General features: G+C 45.6%; 1 protein-coding gene across 2 annotated transcripts in view; it reads right to left on the reverse strand.

Moving 5' to 3' along the window:
* MAGI3 (membrane associated guanylate kinase, WW and PDZ domain containing 3) overlaps positions 1-25,648 on the reverse strand; it is a 309,487-nt gene that overhangs the window by 70,220 nt on the left and 213,619 nt on the right. For both annotated transcript variants that reach the window (XM_063450667.1, XM_063450673.1), the window contains exon 12: positions 10,365-10,527. In XM_063450667.1, the coding sequence (XP_063306737.1) occupies positions 10,365-10,527 (163 nt within the window). The remainder of the gene's footprint in view (positions 1-10,364; positions 10,528-25,648) is intronic.

The following is a 25,648-nucleotide window of genomic DNA, read 5'->3' on the forward strand; positions in this document are numbered from 1 at the left end:
GCGTCATAGGACTATAAAAATCCACACAAAGGTAAGGAAGACACATTTAAGGAGAGGCTTATCAAGATTAAACATGTGCTATTTTGGAAGAAAAGCGCTTACATTTTTATAAACATTCTACAGTATTGTTTTCCATGGTGATTGGTCCATATTTAGCAATTTGTCCCAAAATTGCCCCTGCTTTTGCCTTGATGAATCTCTCCTTTTAGCCTGATAAAGCACCAGTTTAATAATCATGAGGTGTAGAGCAGGAAGCAGTCATTACATTCCTCTTATGGTTCGCTTTCAATAATTATTTTTATCAAATGAGTCACTTTCATAACATGAATTATTATACATGAGCATCAATTAACTCTTCCTCCCGCAAAGTCAGCTTTAAATTGCATAACGACATAAAATCCCTCAACAATAATAATCCAGACAAAACAAAGTTTGCATAGCATATAAGAACTCTTAGTGTCACATTAGGTTAGAGCAGGGCTTCCCAAACTTTTATGGGCCAAGACCCACTTTTCAAAACGGTAATTTTTCGAGACCCACTTGCTTTTAATGCATATTTTAAAAAGTGAACACCATGGCAATCAGCTTTAGAGGTATACAATTGGCACACCATAGCAAACCGCTTTAGATGCACAGAATTGGCACACCATGACAATTACTTTTAGAGGCATAAAACTAGCACACCATGGCAAACCGCTTTAGAGGCATACAATTGGCACACTATCCGCTTTAGATGCATACAATTGGCACACCGTGGCATTCAGCTTTACAGGCATACAATTGGCACACCATAGCAATCAGCTTCACAGGCACACAATTGGAACATTGTGTAAGCTTTAGATGCATAAAATTGGCACACTATAGCAATTCAGAACATCGTGGCAATCCGTTTTAGAGGCATAAAATTGGAACATCATGGCAGCTTTAAATCCTTAAACTTGGCACAGCGTGGCAATAAGCTTTAGATGCATAAACTTGGCATATCGTGGTAATCACTTTTAGATGCATAAACTTGGCACATCATGGCAATCAGCTTCAGAGGCATACAATTGGCATACCATGGCAAACAGTCAGATGCATACAATTGGCACACCATGGCAATCAGTTTTAAAAGCATAAAATTGGCACACCATGGCAATCAGTTTTAGATGCATAAAATTGGCCTAACATGGCAGTTTTAGAGGCATAATTCTGGGATTTCATGGCAGTTTTAGAGGCAGAAACTTTGCACATCATGGCAATCAGTTTTAGAGACATAGAACTGATAACTCACAGACTCAGAATCAGAAGTGCTGTGTCCTGCTCTTTCATCCAGGCACCTTACATTGATTATCCCAGTGGTGGAACTAATGTAGAGAGTGCCCTGGTGCAAATATGTTTTCTGGGCCCCCCTCTAGTGCAAGTGTGGCCAAAAGGTAGATCTCCATCTGTCGGAGAACTTTAACAATGCTATACCAGATGGGGATCTACCATTTTCTTATCATTGCAGGGTTATATTTGTGAGCAGTGTTTGAGCGTTTGAATGTAAGCATGTTTTTTTTATTAAGTATATGTGTGCATGTTTGGGTGTATTTGTATGTACTGTTGCCATTGGAATGTAGTGGTGTACTTGTTTGTAATGTTTGCGTCTGAATGCATGGGTGTTTGTATGTAGTGTCGGACTTGAAATGCAGGTGTGCTTTTTGAGTGTTGGTGTTGGAATGAAGGGGTGTTTGTAGATAATTTTAGTGTTTAATGTCGGGGTGTGTTTGTATGTAATGTTTGCAGTACGTGTGTAGTGGATGCAGTGTGTGTGTGTGTGTGTGGTGTTTATAAAATATACATATACACAATGTGTGTTTGAATGTAAGCATGTTTTTTGTATGGAGTATGTGTGAAGTGTATACACATATACAAAACACATACAGAGACACACACAGACACACAAATACTAACCCTGACACAGCAATACACACAATGACACCTAGTTTCCCACACATAGATAAACAGACACTCATGTACACAGATACACACTGACACACAATACACACAGTGTGTATACACACTGACACACAATACACAAAAGGACACACAGATACACATACACGCAGAGACAGGAGGTGAGGGTGACAGTGTGTGGGAGAGGTGATGTGACAGTGTGGGAGGGAGTGTGTGTGCTGGTAACAGTTTGGGGGGCAGTGTGAGGGCAAAGTGAGAAAGGGTTACAGTGGGCGGGCAGGGGGAGAAGGGTTAAAGTGTGGGGGGCAGGGGGAGAAAAGGCTACAGTGGGGGGTAGGGGGAGAAAAGGTTACAGTGGGGGGAGGGGGGCGGGAGTGAATGGGTTACAGTGTGGGGAGGGGGTCCGGGAGTGAAGTGGTTACATTGTGGGGAGGGCAGGGAGTGAAGATGTTACAGTGTAGGGAGGGCAGGGAGTGAAGGGGTTACATGGGGGAGGGCAGGGAGTGAAGGGGTGACATGGGGGGAGGGCAGGGAGTGAACGGGTTACACGGGGGGAGGGCAGGGAGTGAAGGGGTTACACGGGGGGAGGGCAGGGAGTGAAGGGGTTACATGGGAGGGCAGGGAGTGAAGGGGTTACATGGGGGAGGGCAGGGATTGAATGGGTTACATGGGGGACGGCAGGGAGTGAAGGGAGTGAAGGGGTGACATGGGGGAGGGCAGGGAGTGAAGGGGTTACATGGGGAGGGCAGGGAGTGAAGGGGTTACATAGGGGGAGGGCAAGTAGTGAAGGGGTTACATGGGGGAGAGCAGGGGTGAAGGGGTTACATGGGGGAGAGCAGGGGGTGAAGGGGTTACATGGGGGAGGGCAGGGAGTGAATGGGTTACATGGGGGAGGGCAGGGAGTGAAGGGGTTACATGGGGGAGGGCAGGGAGTGAAGGGGTTACATGGGGGGAGAGCAGGGAGTGAAGGGGTTACATGGGGAGGGCAGGGAGTGAAGGGGTGACATGGGGGAGGGCAGGGAGTGAAGGGGTTACATGGGGGGAGGGCAGGGAGTGAAGGGGTTACATGGGGGAGGGCAAGGAGTGAAGGGGTTACATGGGGGGAGAGCAGGGAGTGAAGGGGTTACATGGGGGGAGGGCAAGGAGTGAAGGGGTTACATGGGGGAGAGCAGGGAGTGAAGGGGTTACATGGGGGGAGGGCAAGGAGTGAAGGGGTTACATGGGGGAGGGCAGGGAGTGAAGGGGTTACATGGGGGGAGGGCAGGGAGTGAAGGGGTTACATGGGGGGAGGGCAGGGAGTAAATGGGTTACATGGGGGAGGGCAGGGACTGAAGGGGTTACATGGGGGGAGGGCAGGGAGTAAATGGGTTACATGGGGGAGGGCAGGGAGTGAAGGGGTTACATGGGGGGAGGGCAGGGAGTGAATGGGTTACATGGGGAGGGCAGGGAGTGAAGGGGTGACATGGGGGAGGGCAGGGAGTGAAGGGGTGACATGGGGGAGGGCAGGGAGTGAAGGGGTGACATAGGGGAGAGCAGGGGGTGAAGGGGTTACATGGGGGGAGGGCAGGGAGTGAAGGGGCTACATGGGGGGAGGGCAGGGAGTGAAGGGGTTACATGGGGGGAGGGCAGGGAGTAAATGGGTTACATGGGGGAGGGCAGGGACTGAAGGGGTTACATGGGGGGAGGGCAGGGAGTAAATGGGTTACATGGGAGGGCAGGGAGTGAAGGGGTTACATGGGGGGAGGGCAGGGAGTGAATGGGTTACATGGGGGAGGGCAGGGAGTGAAGGGGTGACATGGGGGAGGGCAGGGAGTGAAGGGGTGACATGGGGGAGGGCAGGGAGTGAAGGGGTGACATAGGGGGAGGGTAGGGAGTGAAGGGGTTACATGGGGGAGAGCAGGGGGTGAAGGGGTTACATGGGGGGAGGGCAGGGAGTGAAGGGGTTACACGGGGGGAGAGCAGGGGGTGAAGGGGTTACAGTGTGGGGAGGGTGATGTCTGGGGACTGTGTCCTATATGTGATAAATTCCCTGGTGGTCCAGTGTCCCTGGTGGTCCGGTGGGTCTCCAGTCTGCAGAGCTGCAGACAGTGTAATAAAAGTATCGCGAGGCTTTTATCACACAGTCTGCAGCTCTGCACCCGGCGGAGCTGCAGACCGGAGGTGCTGGGCAGACTGACTGGAGGGATCCCGGCGGCATACAGGGCAAGCCGCCGGGCTCCCTCCTGGTGTCAGTTTGCCTGACTAGCCGGCGGCCCTGGATGTGTGGGTCAGCGCGACCCACTGGGAATCGCCCTGTGACCCACCAGTGGGTCGCGACCCACACTTTGGGAACCGCTGGGTTAGAGGGTTACTTGACACTGCACTCCTACAACAGAAAGAAATTATTTACTGCATGACCACACAAGTGCTCTGCGGAGATTAAAAACTGCTTATGAACAAACGCTAATAAACAGGGATATTTTCAAATATGAGAAATGCGCTGTCAGGGTGGAGACTGTGTTATAGACACATAGATGAGTCATGGTGTTCTGTAGGGGTCTGGCGTGAAAAAGAAAGAACAAAGGGCCTTAAAGCACTCCATTGTGGTTAGTGTAAAGTCTACCAAAGTCAGAGAAAACAAAATAAAACTATGTTATTTAAGGCTTATAGACACATCTAAGGGTCCGTGGGAATTGCTGCCTTTCTTAAAAAAAAAAGCTAAGGTTGCTTGTACCTGCCATGGAAAATCAGTAGATGACTCAAAGGGAGCCCTCACAGGAGCCTATGCAAGGGTACAGTATGAGCAGACTAGATAAACATCCAAACAAATGTGGCTGTGGACATGTCTGATGGCACTGGGGAGTTTAACTGTGACGACAATGCCATGAAAATGAAAACTTAGGAAAGTGTTATTTTAATAGGTGCAGCCAACCAAGACAAGGTGATACAACATGTTCACTGTGCACATTAAGCCATCTACATTAGATATCAATTGTTCATAGAGCAATTGATGTGTTTTTTTTATTTTATTTTAAAACTGATAAAATGGTGCTTACTACATCCATTGTTCATTTTAACTCTCTAGAGAGAATGGATCCAGAGTGACCAAAATTATTTTGGATGTTACACGTTTTCCATTCTCCTGTTTTGCTGGGCCTACAGAATACCAGTGTTTTATATAAATAAAAAAATAAAAAAACATTAAAATGTTTTTTTTAAATTGTATACAACTAGCTTCTGCTACCTAACAGAGCTGACACTGTAAACCTAAACCTGCCGTCATTGTATGCAGACTTCTGAAAAGAGACTAGCATCAGGCTATGGCTCATTGCTTCTGAATTCTAACCCATAATCTGTTTAAATATTGATTCCTATGCAAGCTTCATCAAATTCTATTTTACCCAGCAGGCTCTTTTCTCACCAAGCCAGACTGGATAACACTGGATGGTCTACGATGGGTAGCAAAGAAACATCATAAATCTCAACCCCTTAAAAGATAGAGGTTATCTATTCCAGGCTGTATCACAACAAATATCGCCAAACAAAATATAGTGGGTACAGCTGATTATCTACAAAAACAAAACAGCATAATAGTGTAATACAGCAAAAGGTTAAATAATTATGCGCCAGGTTTAATTGCACTCACAAGATTTAGACTTTATAATCGCCTTAGGGTGCCTCCTCTTCGATGGTTAAGGGGCTGGTCCAAGACTCCCTCTCCACCTCTGATGGTATCACCACAATATGGAAGGGTGGACTCGGGAAGTTGTTGAAAAAATAATCTGCTTTATTTGATCTAATAAAAGATGAAGTAAAATACAAAAGCATTCCTACGCGTTTCTTCTCGCAAGAGACTTCCTCAGAGACCCAAATATAAAACTAAGGCAAGAATAAAAACAATCCTTACATAGGAAACAAGCTGCATTATAATAATGCAGATTACTTTTTCCACAACTTCCTGAGTCCAGCCTTCCATATTGTGGTGATACCATCAGAGTTGGAGAGGGAGTCTTAGACCAGCCCCCCAACCATTGAAGAGGAGGCACCCTAAGGCGAATTAAAAAGTCTTCATCTTGTGAGTGTAATCAAATCAGGTGCATTATTATTGAACATTTTGCAGTATTACACTATTATGCTGTTTTTTTCTGTAAATAATCAGCTGTACCTGCTATATTTTGTTTGGCGATAAAAACAACCAGTATATTCTTCCTTACAAGCATGACTTAAGAACATTGGTAAAATAAAACAAGAAAAGGACACGCTCTTCAAATTTCTTTAGGTGATAATATTCCAACAAGAATTAGAGACAAGTTAAAGGTAAATTCAATTCTAGCAAGCTCATAGTATAAGGATTAAAAACCCACTTTAGCCGTGCAAACTATCAATCTGACCAAATGAATCACAGGGCAAAATATATAAAGTACTAACAGATGAAAGATGATATATGAAGTTGCCGTAAATGACAAACTGGAAAACAGATATTAAATACATAGAAACATAGAATGTGATGGCAGATAAGAACTATTCGGCCCAGTTTTCTAAATACTTCCATTAGTCCCTGGCTTTATCTTATAGCTAGGATAGCCTTATGCCTATCCCACGCATGCTTACATGTAAGTGGCAAATAAGGAGCATCTCTCATGCGGTAGTTCCTAACCATTAATTTACATCTCATAGACCGGTGTTATTCACTAAAGTGAGGATTGAAATTGAATTTCAAAAATTTCTCAGTCAGATATACTTTCAGTTTGGCTACTACAGCCGTAAATGTGAAATTCAGTCTGAATTCACGTTGAATTTTCACTTTGGTAAATAACCTTGTCTGTGTTGGCAGAATATAGATCTACGCACTCTGCTCCTTTCTTAATGGGCCACTAATGGCACCTAAAACACCATCTCAATGGACCCTTGACTATTAACCCTGCAACAACCAAGTCATATTCTATTATTCAATCAAATGCTAGTCATTGAGAGTGTTTGAGTGGTGTGGCGTTATGTTGTGCATGCACATATCAGACTCCCAACGTTTCCAAATCGATGACCTCAACTAAGTTGGTGGGTCGGCCACAGCGAGACAAGTTTACAGTCTTATACAAGTATAAAAATAGAAAATAATTACTCATCCCCCACAGCCAGAGTGTGCATAAACGGGGTCTTCATTGCGGCGTTCCCGGTCAGAAATGCAACAAGGCGGGGATACATAAACCCTGGAAGGCCATCAAAGCTTATGAAGCAGGCACTCTCTGCCCTCCTATGGCTTGATCCCGCTGTATGCAAGCGACTGGTTTCCCAACAACCGTTTATTACAGCCACTATGTCCACATGGCACTCATAAGTGAGGAAATTACGTCTGTTCTCCTTCCCGTCCTCACTATTGCCCTTGGTGTACAACTCAGACTTTAAACCGGGAAAAAGACCCGGAAACCTTTGTTGCGTACTTCCACAAGAAATACCCCGAATCCGAGACATTACTGCTAATGGGAAAATCCTGCCCATACAAACACTCACAGGCACACTTACCCACACCTTCATGGCTGACTTCAGAAACACTCAAATCAAGAACTATGTCACCGCGATACCACAACACTCGGATATCTATAGAGACCTCACACAATTTGAACAACTATGTCAGGAACCGGACCCCAAGCCCCATAGCGTCTCCTGCTTATATTTGATGACACAAAAACACAACAAAAACAACAACAACAGCAGGGACTCTCTCCCCCCCCCCCCCCCATTCTCCCCCCTCCTCTTCAAGAGACCTGTGCCCTGGGGCTCGGGATGTGGCCCAGGGAGTGCCCACACCGAGGTGCACTCGTCTGCCTAACATATAAAACACATGCCCAGCCGGGAGCTGAGCAGCTGGGGATTACACTGTTTTACCTTACATGATGCAGTTGCTTGCCATACCTGATATTGAAACACGGTTGCACGAACTTGAAATAGATGTACAGGGACCTGCGTGTCCCTTCTTGAAATTTTAAGGGACCTGCGAGTCCTAAGCTTTAGTCCCTAACTGAAAACAAAAGCCAACAACTTTAAGTGAAAGGGAATTTACAAAATGTAGAAAGTATGACTGAGACCCGTAAGTTTAGTTTGTTACAGTGTTTATTTTATACTGTTAGACAGTTGAATATCCTACATTATACCTCTATAAGCAATGTATGTAACACAACATTGAGACCAACTGAGTTATTATAAGGATGTATTATTCTATTAAAATGTGATCCAAGGGGGGGGCGGGGCCGGACCGCCGAGCTCGACAGTCGCAAGCACGAGCAGCTCCTGCAAACCAACACGCTTTAACCCTTAAAAAACATGTTTTTCATAGAGATCGCAGATTGGCAGCACGGGTCCCCGGAGCAAAAGGGGCACTGGACCCAGGGAGAGGCTGGCTCTCCGAGCTACAGTCCCCTGGTAGGGAGAACTCCGTTCCCCATGATGGGGCCTTCTCAGGCAGCGAGCGGAGCGGACGGCCGCTGCTCCGCTATCCTGCCCAGCAGCATCCGGCCGGGGGGCCAAATCGGCGCAGATCTGACCCTGTTCCTCCCCCTCTGGACCGGCGGGGGTGATCCCGGTCCTAACCCAGTGGCCACGACAACAACGGGCCATCCAAGTCCCAGCAGCTTCACCACCGCGAGCTGCGACCTAAGCACCTCAACTAAGATGGCGGACGCCACGTGCACCGAAGACACTGAGAGGGCCTGCAACGACCCAGCGCTCACAAGACAAGGCACAAGCTACCCAGCTACCCACAACAACCAGAGGTAAACTCATACAAGAGCACCCCGACACGACACATACCTTCTGGGATGCGACCCGGGGCTCCAACCCCAGTTCCAAGTAGGGCCCGAAACAAGCGGAGGAGATGGGGCACAGCAAACCGCAACCCGCATCACAAGGGACCACACTGGAGGCACACAAGCAAACACCTCCACCACAGACATGCCGGGGAGCCGGTCTCCCACACAAAGAGCCGCACTCCACTCATGAAATATAAATGTAATTGAGCATAATGTTCTTGCCTAGCCTAGCTTAAAGAGTACCTAGCAATATATGGTGGGGCTACCTTACCTTACCTTACTTACTAAGTATATACCACTGCCTCCCTTAACTCGAGGTTTAGCTAGCCCCCGGGACACACACCACCTGGTCAGCCACGTGTACTTAGATCATTGGTCGGCCGCCTTACGAGGTGCAACACCATCGACCTGTAACCCACTGGGTACATCCCATTATACTAAGCATTCTTTTGAACGCTGCTTTGCAAAGTTAGAAATCAATCTTTATTTGTAGACAGGATCAACAGCCTCTCATTTAACAATGTGCATATTCTCTCACGCTGTTGTGGCGTATGTAGATACCATGTAACCACCTGCACAACAAAAATAAAGAATTTAAAAAATAAATAAAAAAAATTAAAAATTAAAAAATGTGATCCAAGTGTTTGTAATGTAAGGGACCTGTGTGTCCCAATGTGATGTTGATTTGTCTGGAGACATGCGAGTCCCACCAATGCATATCAGATACAAGTTTTATTTTGAAAAAATTAAAATAAATTTACAAAAATAAATAAATAAATAAATAAATAAATAGATAGAAAATAAAGTATCTTAGTAAGTTAAATGACTCTTGCAGACGTATGAAAAGCAGTATATGACTGGGAAATTGTCAAAGTAGCCTGAACAGACACTTTATTTACAATATATTTATTTAAATGTTGGAGTGTCCCTTTAACCCCTTAAGGACCAAACTTCTGGAATAAAAGGGAATCATGACATGTCACACATGTCATGTGTCTTTAAGGGGTTAAAAAGAGCTAAAATAAACATCACAAAGCACACACAGAATAAGTTTACAGTAAACATAAAGGACGGAAGTTGCATAATGTAGTCAGTTAGCATCTTATTTTAGTTACTAGAAGATTTAAGAAAAAAAAATGATGTTTGGTTTGGGGAAAAATTAGATAACGATTCCATAAAAAAAGTGTGAGAGTAGCAATTTTTAAAAAAAATTTTTTATAATGATTATGTTGGGCCTGCGACTAAAATGTTTGTGTGCAATCTCCTCAACCTGTGGAGTTCACACATTGCTGGCACCCAATGACTTGAAAAGAATTTCAGAAGAACATTACAGACTGGGTTCTCTTGGCACTATTAAGAAGATACACTCATCACTGAACTAATGAGCCAGAATTACAGTCTGGCATTAGCATTCATGCTGGCCCATTTGCTTCATTTGAGATTCCAAGGAGGGTACTGAAAAGTAATTTTAAAAATGATGCAAAAAAGACTGGGCTCTTGGCTTGAGTGGTATGCAATCCAGCAATGAGGTGACCTTAATCCATGCCAACACAGACAAATTTGACCTTCAGCAGGTGAACAATATATATAACACACTGGCGGTAAAGGAGAGGAAATGTCTGAAATAATAAATGTATTACTTACGTTTATCTTCAAAGATGTTTTTTGACTTCTTATAGACCTCAGAAGGGTCAAGTTTAGGGGAGTTGGATCGTGCAAGATTTGGAGGAAACGGCAAAGGATGTGGCACAGGGTCAACTGGGCCAATAGTTTCAAGACTTCCAGCCAAGTCCTGCTTGTCAGATTTCTGGGAAAGAAAAACAAAAAAACACTCTTCTACATTCAGCATAGTCAAGCACAGAGTTACAACTTTACAGGATCAATGTAGATATCGTTTGGGAGGTCACAGCAAGAGAGGCAGTCATGGCAATTCTCTAAACTCCCTATAATGGATTAGGAAGGATTCTCCAACTTGGATAGTCATGGGTTGGCTATTTAAGCCTACATTTTGCAATTTGGATTGTAAGAGTTTAATAATGACAAATAAGAAGTTAGAATTTCTGGGTAGAATGCTGAACAATCTATATAATATTAGCAGTATAGAAGGAATTCCATCTTGAGCTCCATCATTGTTACAGAATTAATAATTTCTACATATTTACATCACTTTCTTCTGTGTCTTAACATCCACATGGCCTACTGGACTCAAAGGTCTTGATGGTAAGGCCCCTTAAAGCAGCCTTTCCATATTTTGAAATTTAAATGAAATATGAGTATTTCATAAATGTTTTATTTGATGCAATTACAAGATGGCACACGCTCTAACTCCCAACTGGAGACCTGTGTAGACAAAGCCTCTTTAAGCAGCAGTAGTAATAAGAAACAGGCTGGGCATATGAGGTTGGATTCAAGCAGACTTAAAGAAGATGCACTATATAACGTTTCAGCTCCAAAAGGAGATTTTTTTAAAAGTTATTTTTAAAGCTGAAACGTTGTATGATTCATTTCCAGCCTCCTTTGTCCAGTCCGTTTCTTCTAATATTTTATCTATATGAAATACATGCTGCATAGATCCATTGTCCTATTTACATATACACGGTTCCCCATGTGCATTTTACAGCTAGAGATGTCCCGAATAGTTCGCCGGCGAATAGTTCCCGGCGCACATAGCTTGTTCGCGTTCGCCACGGCCGACGAACATATGCGATGTGTGGTCCGCCCCCCTTTTCGTCATCATTAAGTAAACTTTGACCCTGTACCTCACAGTCAGCAGACACATTCCAGCCAATCAGCAGCAGACCCTCCCTCCCAGACCCTCCCACCTCCTGGACAGCATCCATTTTAGATTCATTCGGAAGCTGCATTCTTAGTGAGAGGAGGGACAGTGTAGCTGCTGCTGATTTAATAGGGAAATCGATAGCTATATTCAGTGTCCACTACAGTCCTGAAGGACTCATCTGATCTCTGCTGTAAGGACAGCACCCCAAGGAGACGAGTTGGAAGCAGGGGGAGGTCGTCGCAAGGATCTAGTGGCACAGTCAGACAGCATGCATCGGCACCCGGGGTCAGCCAGACAGCACGCCAATCAACACATGCTGTTGCCACCACCAGAATGCCGTCATTTCAGAGCTCAGCAGTGTGGCATTTTGTTTGTGTGTCTGCCTCTGACAACAGCGATGCCATTTGCAACCTGTGCCAAAAGAAACTGAGTTGTGGGAAGTCCAACACCCACCTAGGTACAACTGCTTTGCGAAGGCACATGATCGCACATCACAAACGCCTATGGGATCAACACATGAGTACAAGCAGCACACAAACTCAAAGCCGCCATCCTCCTCCTGGTCCAGCATCTTCAGCCACGTCAACCACTGCTGTCCTCCTTGCCCCCTCTCAACCATCCGCCACTCCGTCTCTCGCCTTGAGCAGTTCCTGCTTATCTGCCCACAGTCAGGTGTCTGTCAAGGACATGTTTGAGCGTAAGAAGCCAATTTCACAAAGTCACCCCCTTGCCCGGCATGTAACAGCTGGCTTGTCTGAACTCTTAGCCCGCCAGCTTTTACCAAACAAGCTGGTGGAGTCTGAGGCGTTCCAAAAATTTGTAGCTATTGGGACACCGCAGTGGAAGGTACCCGTCCGAAATTTCTTTGCACAAAAGGCAATCCTCAACCTGTACTCGATTGTGCAAAAGGAAGTAATGGCATGTCTGGCACACAGTGTTGGGGTCCATCAAGGGTCCATCTGACCACTGATACCTGGTCTGCAAAGCATGGTCAGGGCATGTATATCACCTACACTGCGCATTGGGTAAACCTGCTGACGTCTGCCAAGCATGGAATGCGTGGCTCTGCAGATGAGTTGGTGACACCGCCACGACTTGCAGGCAGGCCTGCTGCCACCTCCTCTACTCCTCCTACTCCATCCTCTTCCATAACCTCCTCGGCTGAGTCCTCTTCTGCTGCTGCGTCTTGCTCCACATCAACGGCACCCCCCCCCCAGCTCCCCAGGTACTATTCCACATCCCGGATACGGCAGTGTCACGCCATCTTCGGGTTGACTTGCCTGAAAGCAGAGAGTCACACCGGACCAGCATTCCTGTCCGCCCTGAACGCACAGGTGGATCAGTGGCTGATTCCGCACCAACTGGAGATTGGCAAAGTGGTTTGTGACAACGGAAGAAATTTGTTGGCGGCATTGAATTTGGGCAAGTTGACACATGTGCCGTGCCTGGCACATGTGTGTAATCTGATCGTACAACGCTTTGTGCTTAAGTACCCAGGTTTACAGGATGTCCTGAAGCAGGCCAGGAAGGTGTGTGGCCATTTCAGGCGTTCCTACACGGCCATGGCGCACTTTTCAGATATCCTGCGGCGAAACAACATGCCAGTGAGATGCTTGATTTGCAACAGCCAGACACGTTGGAATTCGACACTCCTAATGTTCGACCGCCTGCTCCAACAAGAAAAAGCCGTTAACGAGGATTTGTATGACCGGGGTGCTAGGACAGCCTCTGCAGAGCTGGGAATTTTTTTTGCCACATTACTGGACGCTCATGCGCAATGCCTGTAGGCTCATGCGTCCTTTTGAGGAGGTGACAAACCTAGTCAGTCGCACCGAAGGCACCATCAGCGACATCATACCATTTGTTTTCTTCCTGGAGCGTGCCCTGCGAAGAGTGCTGGATCAGGCCGTAGATGAGCGTGAAGAGGAAGAGTTGTGGTCACCATCACCCCCAGAAACAGCCTTATCAGCATCGCTTGCTGGACCTGCGGCAACGCTGGAAGAGGATTGTGAGGAAGAGGAGTCAGAGGAGGAATGTGGCTTTGAGGAGGAGGAGGAAGACCAACCACAACAGGCATCCCAGGGTGCTCGTTGTCACCTATCTGGTACCCGTGGTGTTGTACGTGGCTGGGGGGAAGAACATACCTTCAGAGTGAGATCACTGAGGACGAGGAACGGGACAAGAGTAGCTCGCCATCCAACCTTGTGCAAATGGGGTCTTTCATGCTGTCGTGCCTGTTGACCCTCGTATAAAAAGGCTGAAGGAGAACGACCTGTACTGGGTGTCCACGCTACTAGACCCCCGGTATAAGCAGAAAGTGCCTGAAATGTTACTGAATTACCACAAGTCGGAAAGGATGCAGCAGTTCCAAAATAAATTAAAAAGTATGCTTTACACAGCGTATAAGGGTGATGTCACAGCACAACGGGAATCTAACAGGGGAAGAGGTGAAAGTAATCCTCCTCCTCCCACGACCACGCCGGCAAGGACAGGACACTTTACAGACGTGTTGTTGATGGAGGACATGCGGAGCTTTTTAAGTCCTACGCATCGCCACAGCCCTTCGGGGTCCACCCTCAGAGAACGACTCGACCGACAGGTAGCAGACTACCTCGCCTTAACTGCAGATATCGACACTCTGAGGAGCGATGAACCCCTTGACTACTGGGTGTGCAGGCTTGACCTGTGGCCTGAGCTATCCCAATTTGCGATAGAATTTCTGGCCTGCTCCGCTTCAAGTGTCATGTCAGAAAGGACCTTCAGTGCAGCAGGAGGTATTGTCACTGAGAAGTCGCCTAGGTCAAAAAAGTCTAGATTACCTCACCTTTATTAAGATGAAAGAGGGATGGATCCCGAAGGGACTGACAGTGGGTGATACATTCGACTAAAAAAGGCCTGATGAGGGGGACGTAACAGGGATTAAACTGATAAGAATAGTACTACTTAACACACCACTCCTATCTGGTGGCACATTAGATTGCACGTGCAGTGCCCCAAATTTGAAGTAGGAGGACCGACCAAGCATCTTTTTCCATCTCCCGGTTCCTAAAATCGATGCCATATACACGTCCCCTGATAGGGGATGTAACAGGGATTAAACTGATAAGAATAGTACTACTTAACACACCACTCCTATCTGGTGGCACATTAGATTACATGCGCAGTGCCCCAAATTTGAAGTAGGAGGACCAACCAAGCATCTTTTTCCATCTCCCGGTTCCTAAAATCGATGCCATATACACGTCCCCTGATAGGGGACGTAACAGGGATTAAACTGCTAAGAATAGTACTACTTAACACACCACTCCTATCTGGTGGCACATTAGATTGCACGCGCAGTGCCCCAAATTTGAAGTAGAAGGACCGACCAAGCATCTTTTTCCATCTACCGGTTCCTAAAATCGATGCCATATACACGTCCCCTTATAGGGGACGTAACAGGGATTAAACTGATAGGAATAGTACTACTTAACACACCTTATAATAACACAGAGAGAGGCAGCGCAGAGATAGGAGTCTGAAGAAGAGGAGTCAGAGGAGGAAGGTGGCTTTGAGGACGTGGAAGACCAAACACAGCAGGCATCCCAGGGGGCTTGTTGTCACCTTTCGGGGACCCTTGGTGTTGTACATGGCTGGGTGGAGGAAGAGACCTTCAATGGCTAGCTTGGTATCCAACCTTGTGCAAATGGGGAGTTTGCGGTTGTGCAAATGTACTGTTTGCGGTTGTTTGCGGTGCGTTAAACGGGGAGTTTGGTCTGTCACTGTGAAGCGGGCGAAACCATTACACTACCTGATCGATACAACATCATACCTGATGTTTTAAAGCACGTTATTCCAAACAATTTAGGAATTTTAGGTGATTTATGCCCTTTATGGATTAAAATCAGACTCTGCATCAACTATGTAATTTTCCATGGGAGTTTTGCCATGGATCCCCCTCCGGCATGCCACAGTCCAGGTGTTAGTCCCCTTGAAACAACTTTTCCATCACTATTGTTGCCAGAAAGAGTCCCTGTTGGTTTTAAAATTCGCCTGCCTATTGAAGTGTATGGTGGTTCGCCCGGTTTGCGAACATTTGCGTTCGCCGTTTGCGAACGGAAAATTTTATGTTTGCGACATCTCTACTATTAATGTATTAGCAGAGCATCTCTATACACACAAGTAACAGGATTGCAGAATGCATTGGTTCTCTCAACTACAAGGCTAATACTGATGATAAAATAACCTCTCACTGCACCACAGCATGTTCAAATAATCACACTTAATAATAATAATAATAATCAACATACAATTGCATATATCACCCCGATAGAAAAAAAGGGAAAAAAGTCTAGAAGTAAAGGAAGGTTTAGAAATTGCACTATATATCTGAATGTGCACTCCCAGTGATCTGTATAGTTATAATTCACATTTCTAGAGAAGGTGCTGATGTGGGATTATTTAAAAAACCTTATTGTATTTGTATTCAATTATTGCACTAACTCCATTTTAACTTTATACTGTGACAATCCTCCATTTTGTCCCCCTAACCTGACTTCTTCAATCCTCCATTTTGTCCTCATAACCTAACTTGTTCATTTTAAAATCACCTTACATGACAGAATTTCCCAGCGCATCTAATACAATAGAACAAAGACTGTATTTTCTATAAAGATATGATTAACACAGGAATTGCTGACTTTTCCTTAGATTTGCAACAAAGTATAATTTGAAGGCCATGCGAACACAGTAGTAATGAAATGTTCTATTCATAAGAGACCTTGCACCTGGCCACGAGGCCTGAGATCACCGACCGTGTAAAATGACGCTCAAGACCCCTTGTCCCCCACCCGTGTCCAGAACAATCCCACCTCTTGGTGGGTGGACACGGGATTAACCACTTAGTCTTTTGAGCCAATTAATAATATTGATAGGTGGACACTAATCCCGACACTTGACAATTAATCCAATTAATGATGTTTATTTACTGATATTCTAATAAGCAATGATGACGTAAAATGTCTCTTAAAAGGACCTGCGTGTCCGCTTTTTAATCACTTGCCAATAAATTTTCTCGAAGTTATTTTAACCTGAACCTTGTGTGTCAGACTTAATTACTTCAGCGTATATACGCAATTTATTTTATTAATTTGGACAGGAACAGATAGACATTTAAACATTTTGGTTTACTGCTAAAAAGTACCATAACAACTTGGCGCCCAACGTGGGGCATCGGGCTATGTCCGGCCGGTGAGCCGTCCTAAGGAAGACAAGGGTGGACGGAGGAATCCAGGGGGAAGGAAGGGAGATTGATCACCTCCAGATACACGGTAGAGACTTCTGCAGAGCCACCGGTACGTTCCGGCCCCTTTGATTGACCCGTCCACGTGTCTGTGACTGCTTCCCGGGAGGACATCAAAGACAGGTAATATCTTGCCCGGTGTCTCGTTACTCATTTGTTTACCTGCATTTTAGTCTATCTGTTGCCTGGGTGTGTTTGAATTGTGTTTGAATTGTTTGCCTGTTTCCCCATTTTGAGATAAAGGGGGGGTGGACCTGCAGGGGATTTGCCTGGGGTTCTGTCTTGCTTGTTTTCCCCTTTTTGGGATAAAGGGGGGTGGACCTGAGGGGATTTGCCTGGGTCTTCTGTTTTGTCTGTTTATCTGTTTGTATTTTGCCCCTTTTGGGATAAAGGGGGGTGGACCCGAGGGGATTTGCCTGGGTCTTCTGTTGCCTGTTTTACTCCTTTTAGGAACCACGGTGCCGTGGTTGTAGGGAAAAAGGGGGGTTGACCTGTGGATGCGTTCCTGGGGGTCTTCTTTGCCTGTTTACCTCTTTTAGGAGCCTCGTGGCTGTGGCTGTAAGGAAAAAGGGGATTGTTGGAACTGTGGATTTTGTGTAGACTCATAATTTCCTGTGATCCTTCTCGTGACACTCTGAGAGCTTAGCTAGCCTCATTGTGCACGTGGTAACCCACAGTTTCGAGTACTGGGGCTAGTGGAATTCCAATTTTGGTAACCACTGTCCCGAGTACCGAGGCTGGGGGGATTCCAGTTTTGGTAAACCTCAGCTTCGGCTGGGGGGATTCCAGTTTTCTCTTGGTAACCGCCGCCCTGAGCGCTGGGGGCTGGTGGAATTCCAGTTTTTCTGTTTATTTGTGGTAGTGAGACTTATAAGTGGGTTTTATAGGGGCACTACGGGGGTTGAGGGAGGTGACTTTGGGATAAGCACATGAGTAAAGGAAAGGAATTACTGTTGATTTCATTTGAACTGTGATGCATACACTGTATTTCAACTGTATTGTTGTCTTGTTTGTTTAATGAGGAGTCTCATGTACTCCTGTGTCTGTCTCTAAGGATTTTTTTCCTTGCCTTTCATCTTTTCTACACTTTCTATATTATTATACTATCCACTCCCATTCCTCTTAAAAGAGAAGTGATTGGTCACACACTTCTCACCTCGCTCCAATCCGTGTCTACCACCCCGGGTAGGCGGATTCAGTGACTAGTCTACGTTTTGGGAAGACGCACCTGAGAAAGTCCCACGATTCTCGGGTGGCAGTCGAGCATTGTAGACGTTCTTGTTCAATTTTCCTTCTCTCCCTCTATATCTAGGACGCTGGTATAGGGGTAAAGGGATTATGGGACAGGATTTAGATAAGCCCAGCAAGGGCTGGTTAGCATGTGATTTGGTAGAGAACAGAGAGGGTGAAGAGATGGTTAAAGGTGTTGAAAAGATTGCAAAAGTATGTAAAATTGCTGTACCGACATGTGGGAGATTGCAACCAGAAAGTTGGCGCAAGTTACTAGCAGAAATGAAAGGCAAGCTTACAGATAATGGTTTATTAAAGACTGCTGAAGCATGGTACAGAGTAGCGAAGGCTATTCAGTTAGAAGGTTGGGTTGAGGAAGAAGTAAATCACAAAGGTGTAAAATTGTTTGTGTATCATAAAAATTGTGTTGCTGGGGTTTACCCTCAGCCAGCGCCCCAAAATGGCGCCCAGGGGATGTCCGTCCCCAAGGTTCAGTCAGCCATAGGTGATAGCCAGCTGACTATGTTCCCCACTCCCGATCCTCCCGAATCCCATCCCATCACCTCCCCTGTCTGCCCGGTCCTGAATTCTGATGGATCTTTCTTTACCCCTTCCCTTTCTCTAACGGTCCCATCATCCTCAGCCATCCCCACGCTTCCTTCCATGCCTAATCCTAACATCTCATCTGCCGCCTCCTCCCTGCAATCCCTCTCTATGGTTAATCCCCTTCCATCAGCACCCGTCCAGCTAACTACCCCTCCCTCCCATGCTACGACTCCTCTTTCTGCATCCATCCCTACTAATCCTGTCCTGTCTCCTCCGATAACCAGCTCCGCCCCAGTCCAATATCCTACCTCCTTAACCGTACCTGCCCACCCTACTCTTTTGCCCTCCCCTGCCTGGCCCTACCCCTTCCCATATCCCATGGCCCTGCCCTACCCCGGTTACCCTCCCTTTCCCCAAGCCACTCCCCAGGTTCCGGTCATGCCCAGTCCGGCCCAATCTGCCCCGGAAGTGCCCATATCAAATATGGCCGCCGCTTCTTCCCTTAATCCTGAAGCAACTCCTTTCCCCGCCTCCAATATGGCGGCTCCCAGTTCAGCCCTGATGCCAGTAATTCCCGGCGACTACCTGTCCCCAGGTTACGACTCGCTAGCCACCCCTGCATCTGGGGCTCATTCCCAGCCACCGACCCTTTCACCTCACGCGGGACCTGCACCGCGTAGAAGAGTCAATATCATAGAATTCGATGATGACGAGATGGACAGGGTGTCCCATGTCTCATCGGAACTTGCTGCGGGAGCCCCATCTCATCGTTCTATCGATGATCCCTTCGGCCACAAGGGTCGGGGAGAACAGGCCCCTCCTAAATATGTAGCTTTTAACCCCACTCAAGCTAGTGCTCTGATGAAATCACTCCCGGACCCAGAAAAGCAGCCCATGCCCTTCTACCGAGGGATAGTTCAAATTCAAAAGACTTATTCAGCCGCATGGCGTGATCTATTGAGCATTTGTGCTATTAAAGCAGGGGATGCATATTGGCCAAGTATGGCCCGACACCTCAGTACAGATCAGCTCAACAGTGATGTTGATTACCCCTCTGGAGTAACTTTTTGCACCCAATTAAAAGAATGGGCTAAGGACAAACTTGCAGATCAGGCTGCTGGCCTTACTGATGTTATTCAAGATAAAGGAGAATCAGTGGAAAGGTTTCATGCAAGACTGTATCAAATGTTTACAGATTTGGGGTTTGATCTTACTGACAAGATTCATTCACAAATGCTGTCAGGTGCGTTTGTCCAAGGTGTTAAGGACTCTATACGCAAGGGAATCATTGCTGCAATGATTACTCCAAACCTTTCAAATTATTTGTCTCTGAAAGACAAGGCCATGCAACAGGAGTTCTCACCCAAACTAATGACTTAAGAGGCCGCCAAAGGCCTATTGGATATTTCTCATGTCAACTGGACATTGTGGCCAGAGGGACCCCTTCCTGTCTCAGGGCTGTTTTTGCTGCAAGAGAGCTCATAGAAAGAACCTCAGACCTGGTCCTTGGCCACCCTCTGGTTGTTTTGGCCCCTCATGACATCTCTGCCATCATCAACCAAGTCCAGCTCAAGCACGTGTCTCCTGCCAGACACCTACGCCTACAGTGTCATCTTCTTCTACCTGACAACATTTCCATTCAAAGATGTCAAGTTCTTAATCCATCCACTCTTCTTCCACTCCCTGAGGGGGGTATCTATTATGTATTTGTCACAGATGAAACCTACATTTACCTGCTTTGTGGATGTATCAAGAAAGTCATGCATCCACATTTGACATTTTATGAAGATGAGAAGCCTCTCTGTCAAGGCCCAGATTACGCCTTCTGTACCATGTGGTACAAACCAAACATTACTCCCGAACCTTGCTATGAAGATGAGCTTTACCACTGGACTGATGTGAAGCTCACTGCTCAAGATTTCTATTGTGACTCTGAAGGCAATAGCATGGTCTTGGTCCAACTACCTCAACAACTTATCTACCTCTACCGCCATTGGGATACTGCTATCCCACATATTCCTGTTACCAAAGCAAAGACAAGGTCATGGAATGATCTTGGGCCCATGGCAAAGTTATGGGCCACCATGGATGAAGAACAGCTACAGGAAAATGGTATTGTCAAATACCCAACAACTGACCTTCTGGAAGCATGGCCACGCCACTTCCTAGAAAAGGAATTTCAAGATCTGGTCATAGTGAATGATTATGACCCCGAAACACCTCATGACTGTTTTGAACAGATGAAGATGGAGACAGTGCACCTACCAACTGTGCACGAGAATCCATTACCAGATCCAGATTTCACCCTGTTTGTGGACGGTTCAAGATATGCTGATGAAGAAGGAAGATACCATACAGGATATGCCGTAACCACAACAGATGAAGTTATCAAATCATCATCTTTACCGCCAGCAATGTCTGCGCAAGAAGCTGAATTACAGGCTCTGACCTCAGCATGCAAAATTTCCGAAGGAAAACGTGCCAATATCTATACAGATTCAAGGTATGCTCTAGGCGTGGCACATGACTTCGGCCTCATCTGGAAGACAAGAGGATTTCTTACCACCGCCGGTACGCCAGTCAAGCATAGTACTGCAATCAAGGAACTAATGGATGCCCTCCTACTCCCTAAAGAAGTGGCCGTTTTGAAGGTAAAGGCCCATGGGAAATTGGATACAGATGAAGCAAAGGGCAACCATTTGGCTGATCAGGCTGCTAAGCCAGCAGCCAGGGATTTTCAGGAAGTGGATGAAGACGTGTCCGGACAAGAAGAAGAAGAAGAAGTCCCTATTTTTACTCTGCAAACTCTTCCTACTGATTTGCGAATTTTGCGAGAACAGCAAGCTGTAGTCACTCCTGAAGAAATCCAGAAATGGAAAAAGAAAGGAGCCGTCCAAAAGGATGGAGTATATTACAACAACTTCAAATTCTGTCTCCCCAAAAACTTATATCCAGCAGTGGTCCAATGGGCACATGGGCCTGCACACTTGTCAAAGGAATTAATGGCCGCCCTCATACAGAAGTATTATGAAGCACCCGGAATCACAACATTGATCAGCAGCTTCTGTAAGGCCTGTGTCATTTGTGCAAAATGCAATCCAGGAAGACCAATCAAGGTGCCTGCAAAACACCTGGCAAAGCCCATGTACCCCTTCCAGCGAATCCAAATTGACCACATCCAAATGCCCAAGAGTGGGCCCCATGAATATGCACTAGTCATAGTGGACATGTTCTCAGGATGGCCAGAGGCCTACCCAGTGGCCAATATCACTGCAAAAACAACCGCAAGACGCCTACTTACAGAAATAGTATGTAGGTTTGGACTCCCAGAAGTCATTGAAAGTGATCAAGGCCCAGCCTTTACAGCAACAGTGACTAAAGAAATTTGGACTGCTCTAGGGGTGACCCTAGCCTTCCACACCCCTTACCACCCACAAAGTAGTGGTAAAGTAGAGCGCATGAATGGCACTCTAAAAGCCAGAATGTTAAAAATGTCACAAGAAACAAAGATGCCCTGGCCAGAAAGCCTGTCAATAGCTTTATTCAGTGTTAGGCACACACCTAGAGGGAAGCATTCACTGTCCCCATATGAGATTCTATTTGGGACAGCACCCAGACTAGGTTGTTATTATCCGCAGCAGTTACAGCTCCAATCAGATGTTTTAGTAGATTATGTAACTGAACTTGCAAGTGCCTTAAACAAAATACATGCCCAAGTTTTCTCTTCAATTCCAGATCCCGAATTGGATACAGGTGCCCATAACCTGCTCCCCGGAGATTGGGTTCTGGTCAAGAAGTTTGTGCGGAAAAATACCCTGGAACCAAGATTTGACGGTCCATTCCAAGTTCTCCTGATTACCGCAACTTCCGTCAAACTGGCCGGTAGGCCAAATTGGATCCACGCTTCCCACTGCAAGAAATCTCCTGCCCCAGAGGAAGCAGATACCGCACAAGCATGTACCTCTGGCACATCTTCTCCTTAATCAGCCTCATAAAGGCCCAACAAGTAGCCATCACCAAAGATATTAGTGGGTATACCTTCTGGTACAATTCATCATGCACCCATGTGGCTACTTACACCTTTGACTATTGTGATATTGTAGAATGCCCGTTCCCCACATCACAAATCCAGAGTATTTACAGAGATATCCCTCATTCAAAAGATCCATATGTTTGTGTAGTTGACAAGCAATGGGGGCACAATTGTAATCATTGGGGGGCGGCGGGATGGAATGCCGGGCCTGCCTGGGGTTACAAGCCAAAAAGTGCCTTATCTAAAGTAGATGATCAAGGTAGATCCCTTCTCCAGAGAATGACTTTAAGAAAGCCTGGGGGGGGTACACCAATGAAATTAATCCTTAACATTGAGCATCCAAGCCCAACGGATGCAGACCAGTATGTGATGGGAATGTATTGGAAAAAGGGTTCCTACCGTAAATTAGGGCATTTCTTCTTAAAAGATATGTGCAACTCTTCTGAGTGGCAAGGGGCCACCCACATGGTCCCTAACCCATTAAAACCTCACATCCAGACCTTTCAAGACATGATGGCCATTGCTAACCCCACCTTTGAAGATACCATGGCCGCTGAAACAGGTTTTAATGATGTAAATCTATGGTTAGAATGGATGAAATATAATGCCAATAAGCATAATAAGACTGCATGCTATGTGTGTGGTGGTGCCCGGCCTCACCTGGGCACTGTACCTCTAATCCTGCCAGTAGATATAGAGGAATGTGTTTTAAGCCTTTTTGCCTATCACTATGATTTTAACAGGTCCATATGTATTGCATGGACAAAGGAGTATCCTCTCCTAACCAAGGATGTCAAACCCCCAGATGGTATTACCGTGTATAAAGGTAATTACACTTGTTATGCTAATTACGATGGAATTGGTAAATTCTTGGGTAACTTCTCTAAGGGGTATTGTGATACCTACAGGAGTGTCTCTATGAACTTGTTGCAGTTTCACACCAGGTCATTAGGGGATATCTACTGGTTGTGTGGGGATTTACAGTTAAGATCCAGAATGGACAAGGAGTGGTGGGGGGAGTGTACTTTGGCTAAAGCTATTATGCCTATACATATCATCTCTGACACACACCTCAACACCCATGAGTCCAGACACACTAAGGTTAAGCGTGATGCCCCAGTAAAAGGAAGTTTTGATCCTCATGTCTATATTGATGCCATTGGGGTGCCTAGGGGGGTGCCCAATGAATTTAAAGCAAGAGATGAAGTTGCTGCAGGATTTGAATCACTTTTTGCCATAGTTACCACAAACAAGAATTTAAATTGGATAAATTACATCTATTATAATCAACAGCGTTTTGTTAATTATACCAGAGACGCCCTCCAGGGATTGGCCGAACAATTGCAGGCCACATCCCAAATGGCTTTCCAGAATAGAATGGCCCTAGATATGATCTTAGCCGAAAAAGGAGGAGTTTGTAAAATTTTGCCCGACACCTTGACATGTTGTACCTATATCCCAGAAAACACAGGCCCTAATGGTAAAGTTACATTAGCCATAGAGAAATTAAATGACCTGTCTATAGAGTTGAAAAGGAATTCTGGGATACAAGATCCCTGGGAAAGATGGTTTGGCTGGATGACGGGATGGCAAAAGGCTTTAATGCATATTGGTATGGCTATACTAATTTTTCTTTTTCTCTTTGCTCTTCTCTTTTGTTGTATTCTCCCATGTCTGAGAAAATCCCTCCTGAAGACTGTTGACCAAGCGGCACCCACTTTCGCCCATCTTGAAGTTGATGACCAAGATTTCCAAGACATCAACTCACCCTGTCTGCCGCTGCAAACAATCCCTTTTGTTGATAAAGTGCAGGAATTCTAGGAAGGGACTAGCTCAGGGACAGCATCTGTCAGTGAATGGTAAAGGCCCCATGTGGAGAAGTGGTGGGTTAGCTGCCATGGGATACCCTTGGGTGTGAAGTGTTCGAGAGCCATACTGACGGATGAGTTAGCCTATTAGGGTCAGATCTAGGGACAGCCTTGCACTTTGCATTAACACCTAGCTAGCGGCCACGGGGTTTCTGTGCCTTTGGGTTAACACGTCTTCCTGGTACTAACTTAATAAAGTTTTATCTCTTAGAATCTAACATTTCATTTTAGACTTTTTTTCCATTTTAACTTTATACTGTGACAATCCTCCATTTTGTCCCCCTAACCTGACTTCTTCAATCCTCCATTTTGTCCTCATAACCTAACTTGTTCATTTTAAAATCACCTTACATGACAGAATTTCCCAGCACATCTAATACAATAGAACAAAGACTGTATTTTCTATAAAGATATGATTAACACAGGAATTGCTGACTTTTCCTTAGATTTGCAACAAAGTATAATTTGAAGGCCATGCGAACACAGTAGTAATGAAATGTTCTATTCATAAGAGACCTTGCACCTGGCCACGAGGCCTGAGATCACCGACCGTGTAAAATGACGCTCAAGACCCCTTGTCCCCCACCCGTGTCCAGAACAATCCCACCTCTTGGTGGGTGGACACGGGATTAACCACTTAGTCTTTTGAGCCAATTAATAATATTGATAGGTGGACACTAATCCCGACACTTGACAATTAATCCAATTAATGATGTTTATTTACTGATATTCTAATAAGCAATGATGACGTAAAATGTCTCTTAAAAGGACCTGCGTGTCCGCTTTTTAATCACTTGCCAATAAATTTTCTCGAAGTTATTTTAACCTGAACCTTGTGTGTCAGACTTAATTACTTCAGCGTATATACGCAATTTATTTTATTAATTTGGACAGGAACAGATAGACATTTAAACATTTTGGTTTACTGCTAAAAAGTACCATAACAGTGCTAGAAGCACAGGAATGGTATTAAAGGAAAACATTTCATGACATGTTAGATCCTAGGGAAGAAAATGGCATAGCTCAGATGCCAAGGAAACTTTTGCGTTACGGTTTTTGAATGCTTATTTTAAATGAAAGAGGAACTATAGGTTACTCCTATAACAAAAAACTGACATTCCCAGATGTACTCTGCAATTATAGCCACACAGACAGCGCATGAGATATTTCAGATATTTGAAATTGTATGTC

Source organism: Pelobates fuscus, chromosome 1 (genome assembly GCF_036172605.1).
Source record: "Pelobates fuscus isolate aPelFus1 chromosome 1, aPelFus1.pri, whole genome shotgun sequence".
In the NCBI taxonomy this organism is placed as follows: domain Eukaryota; kingdom Metazoa; phylum Chordata; class Amphibia; order Anura; family Pelobatidae; genus Pelobates; species Pelobates fuscus.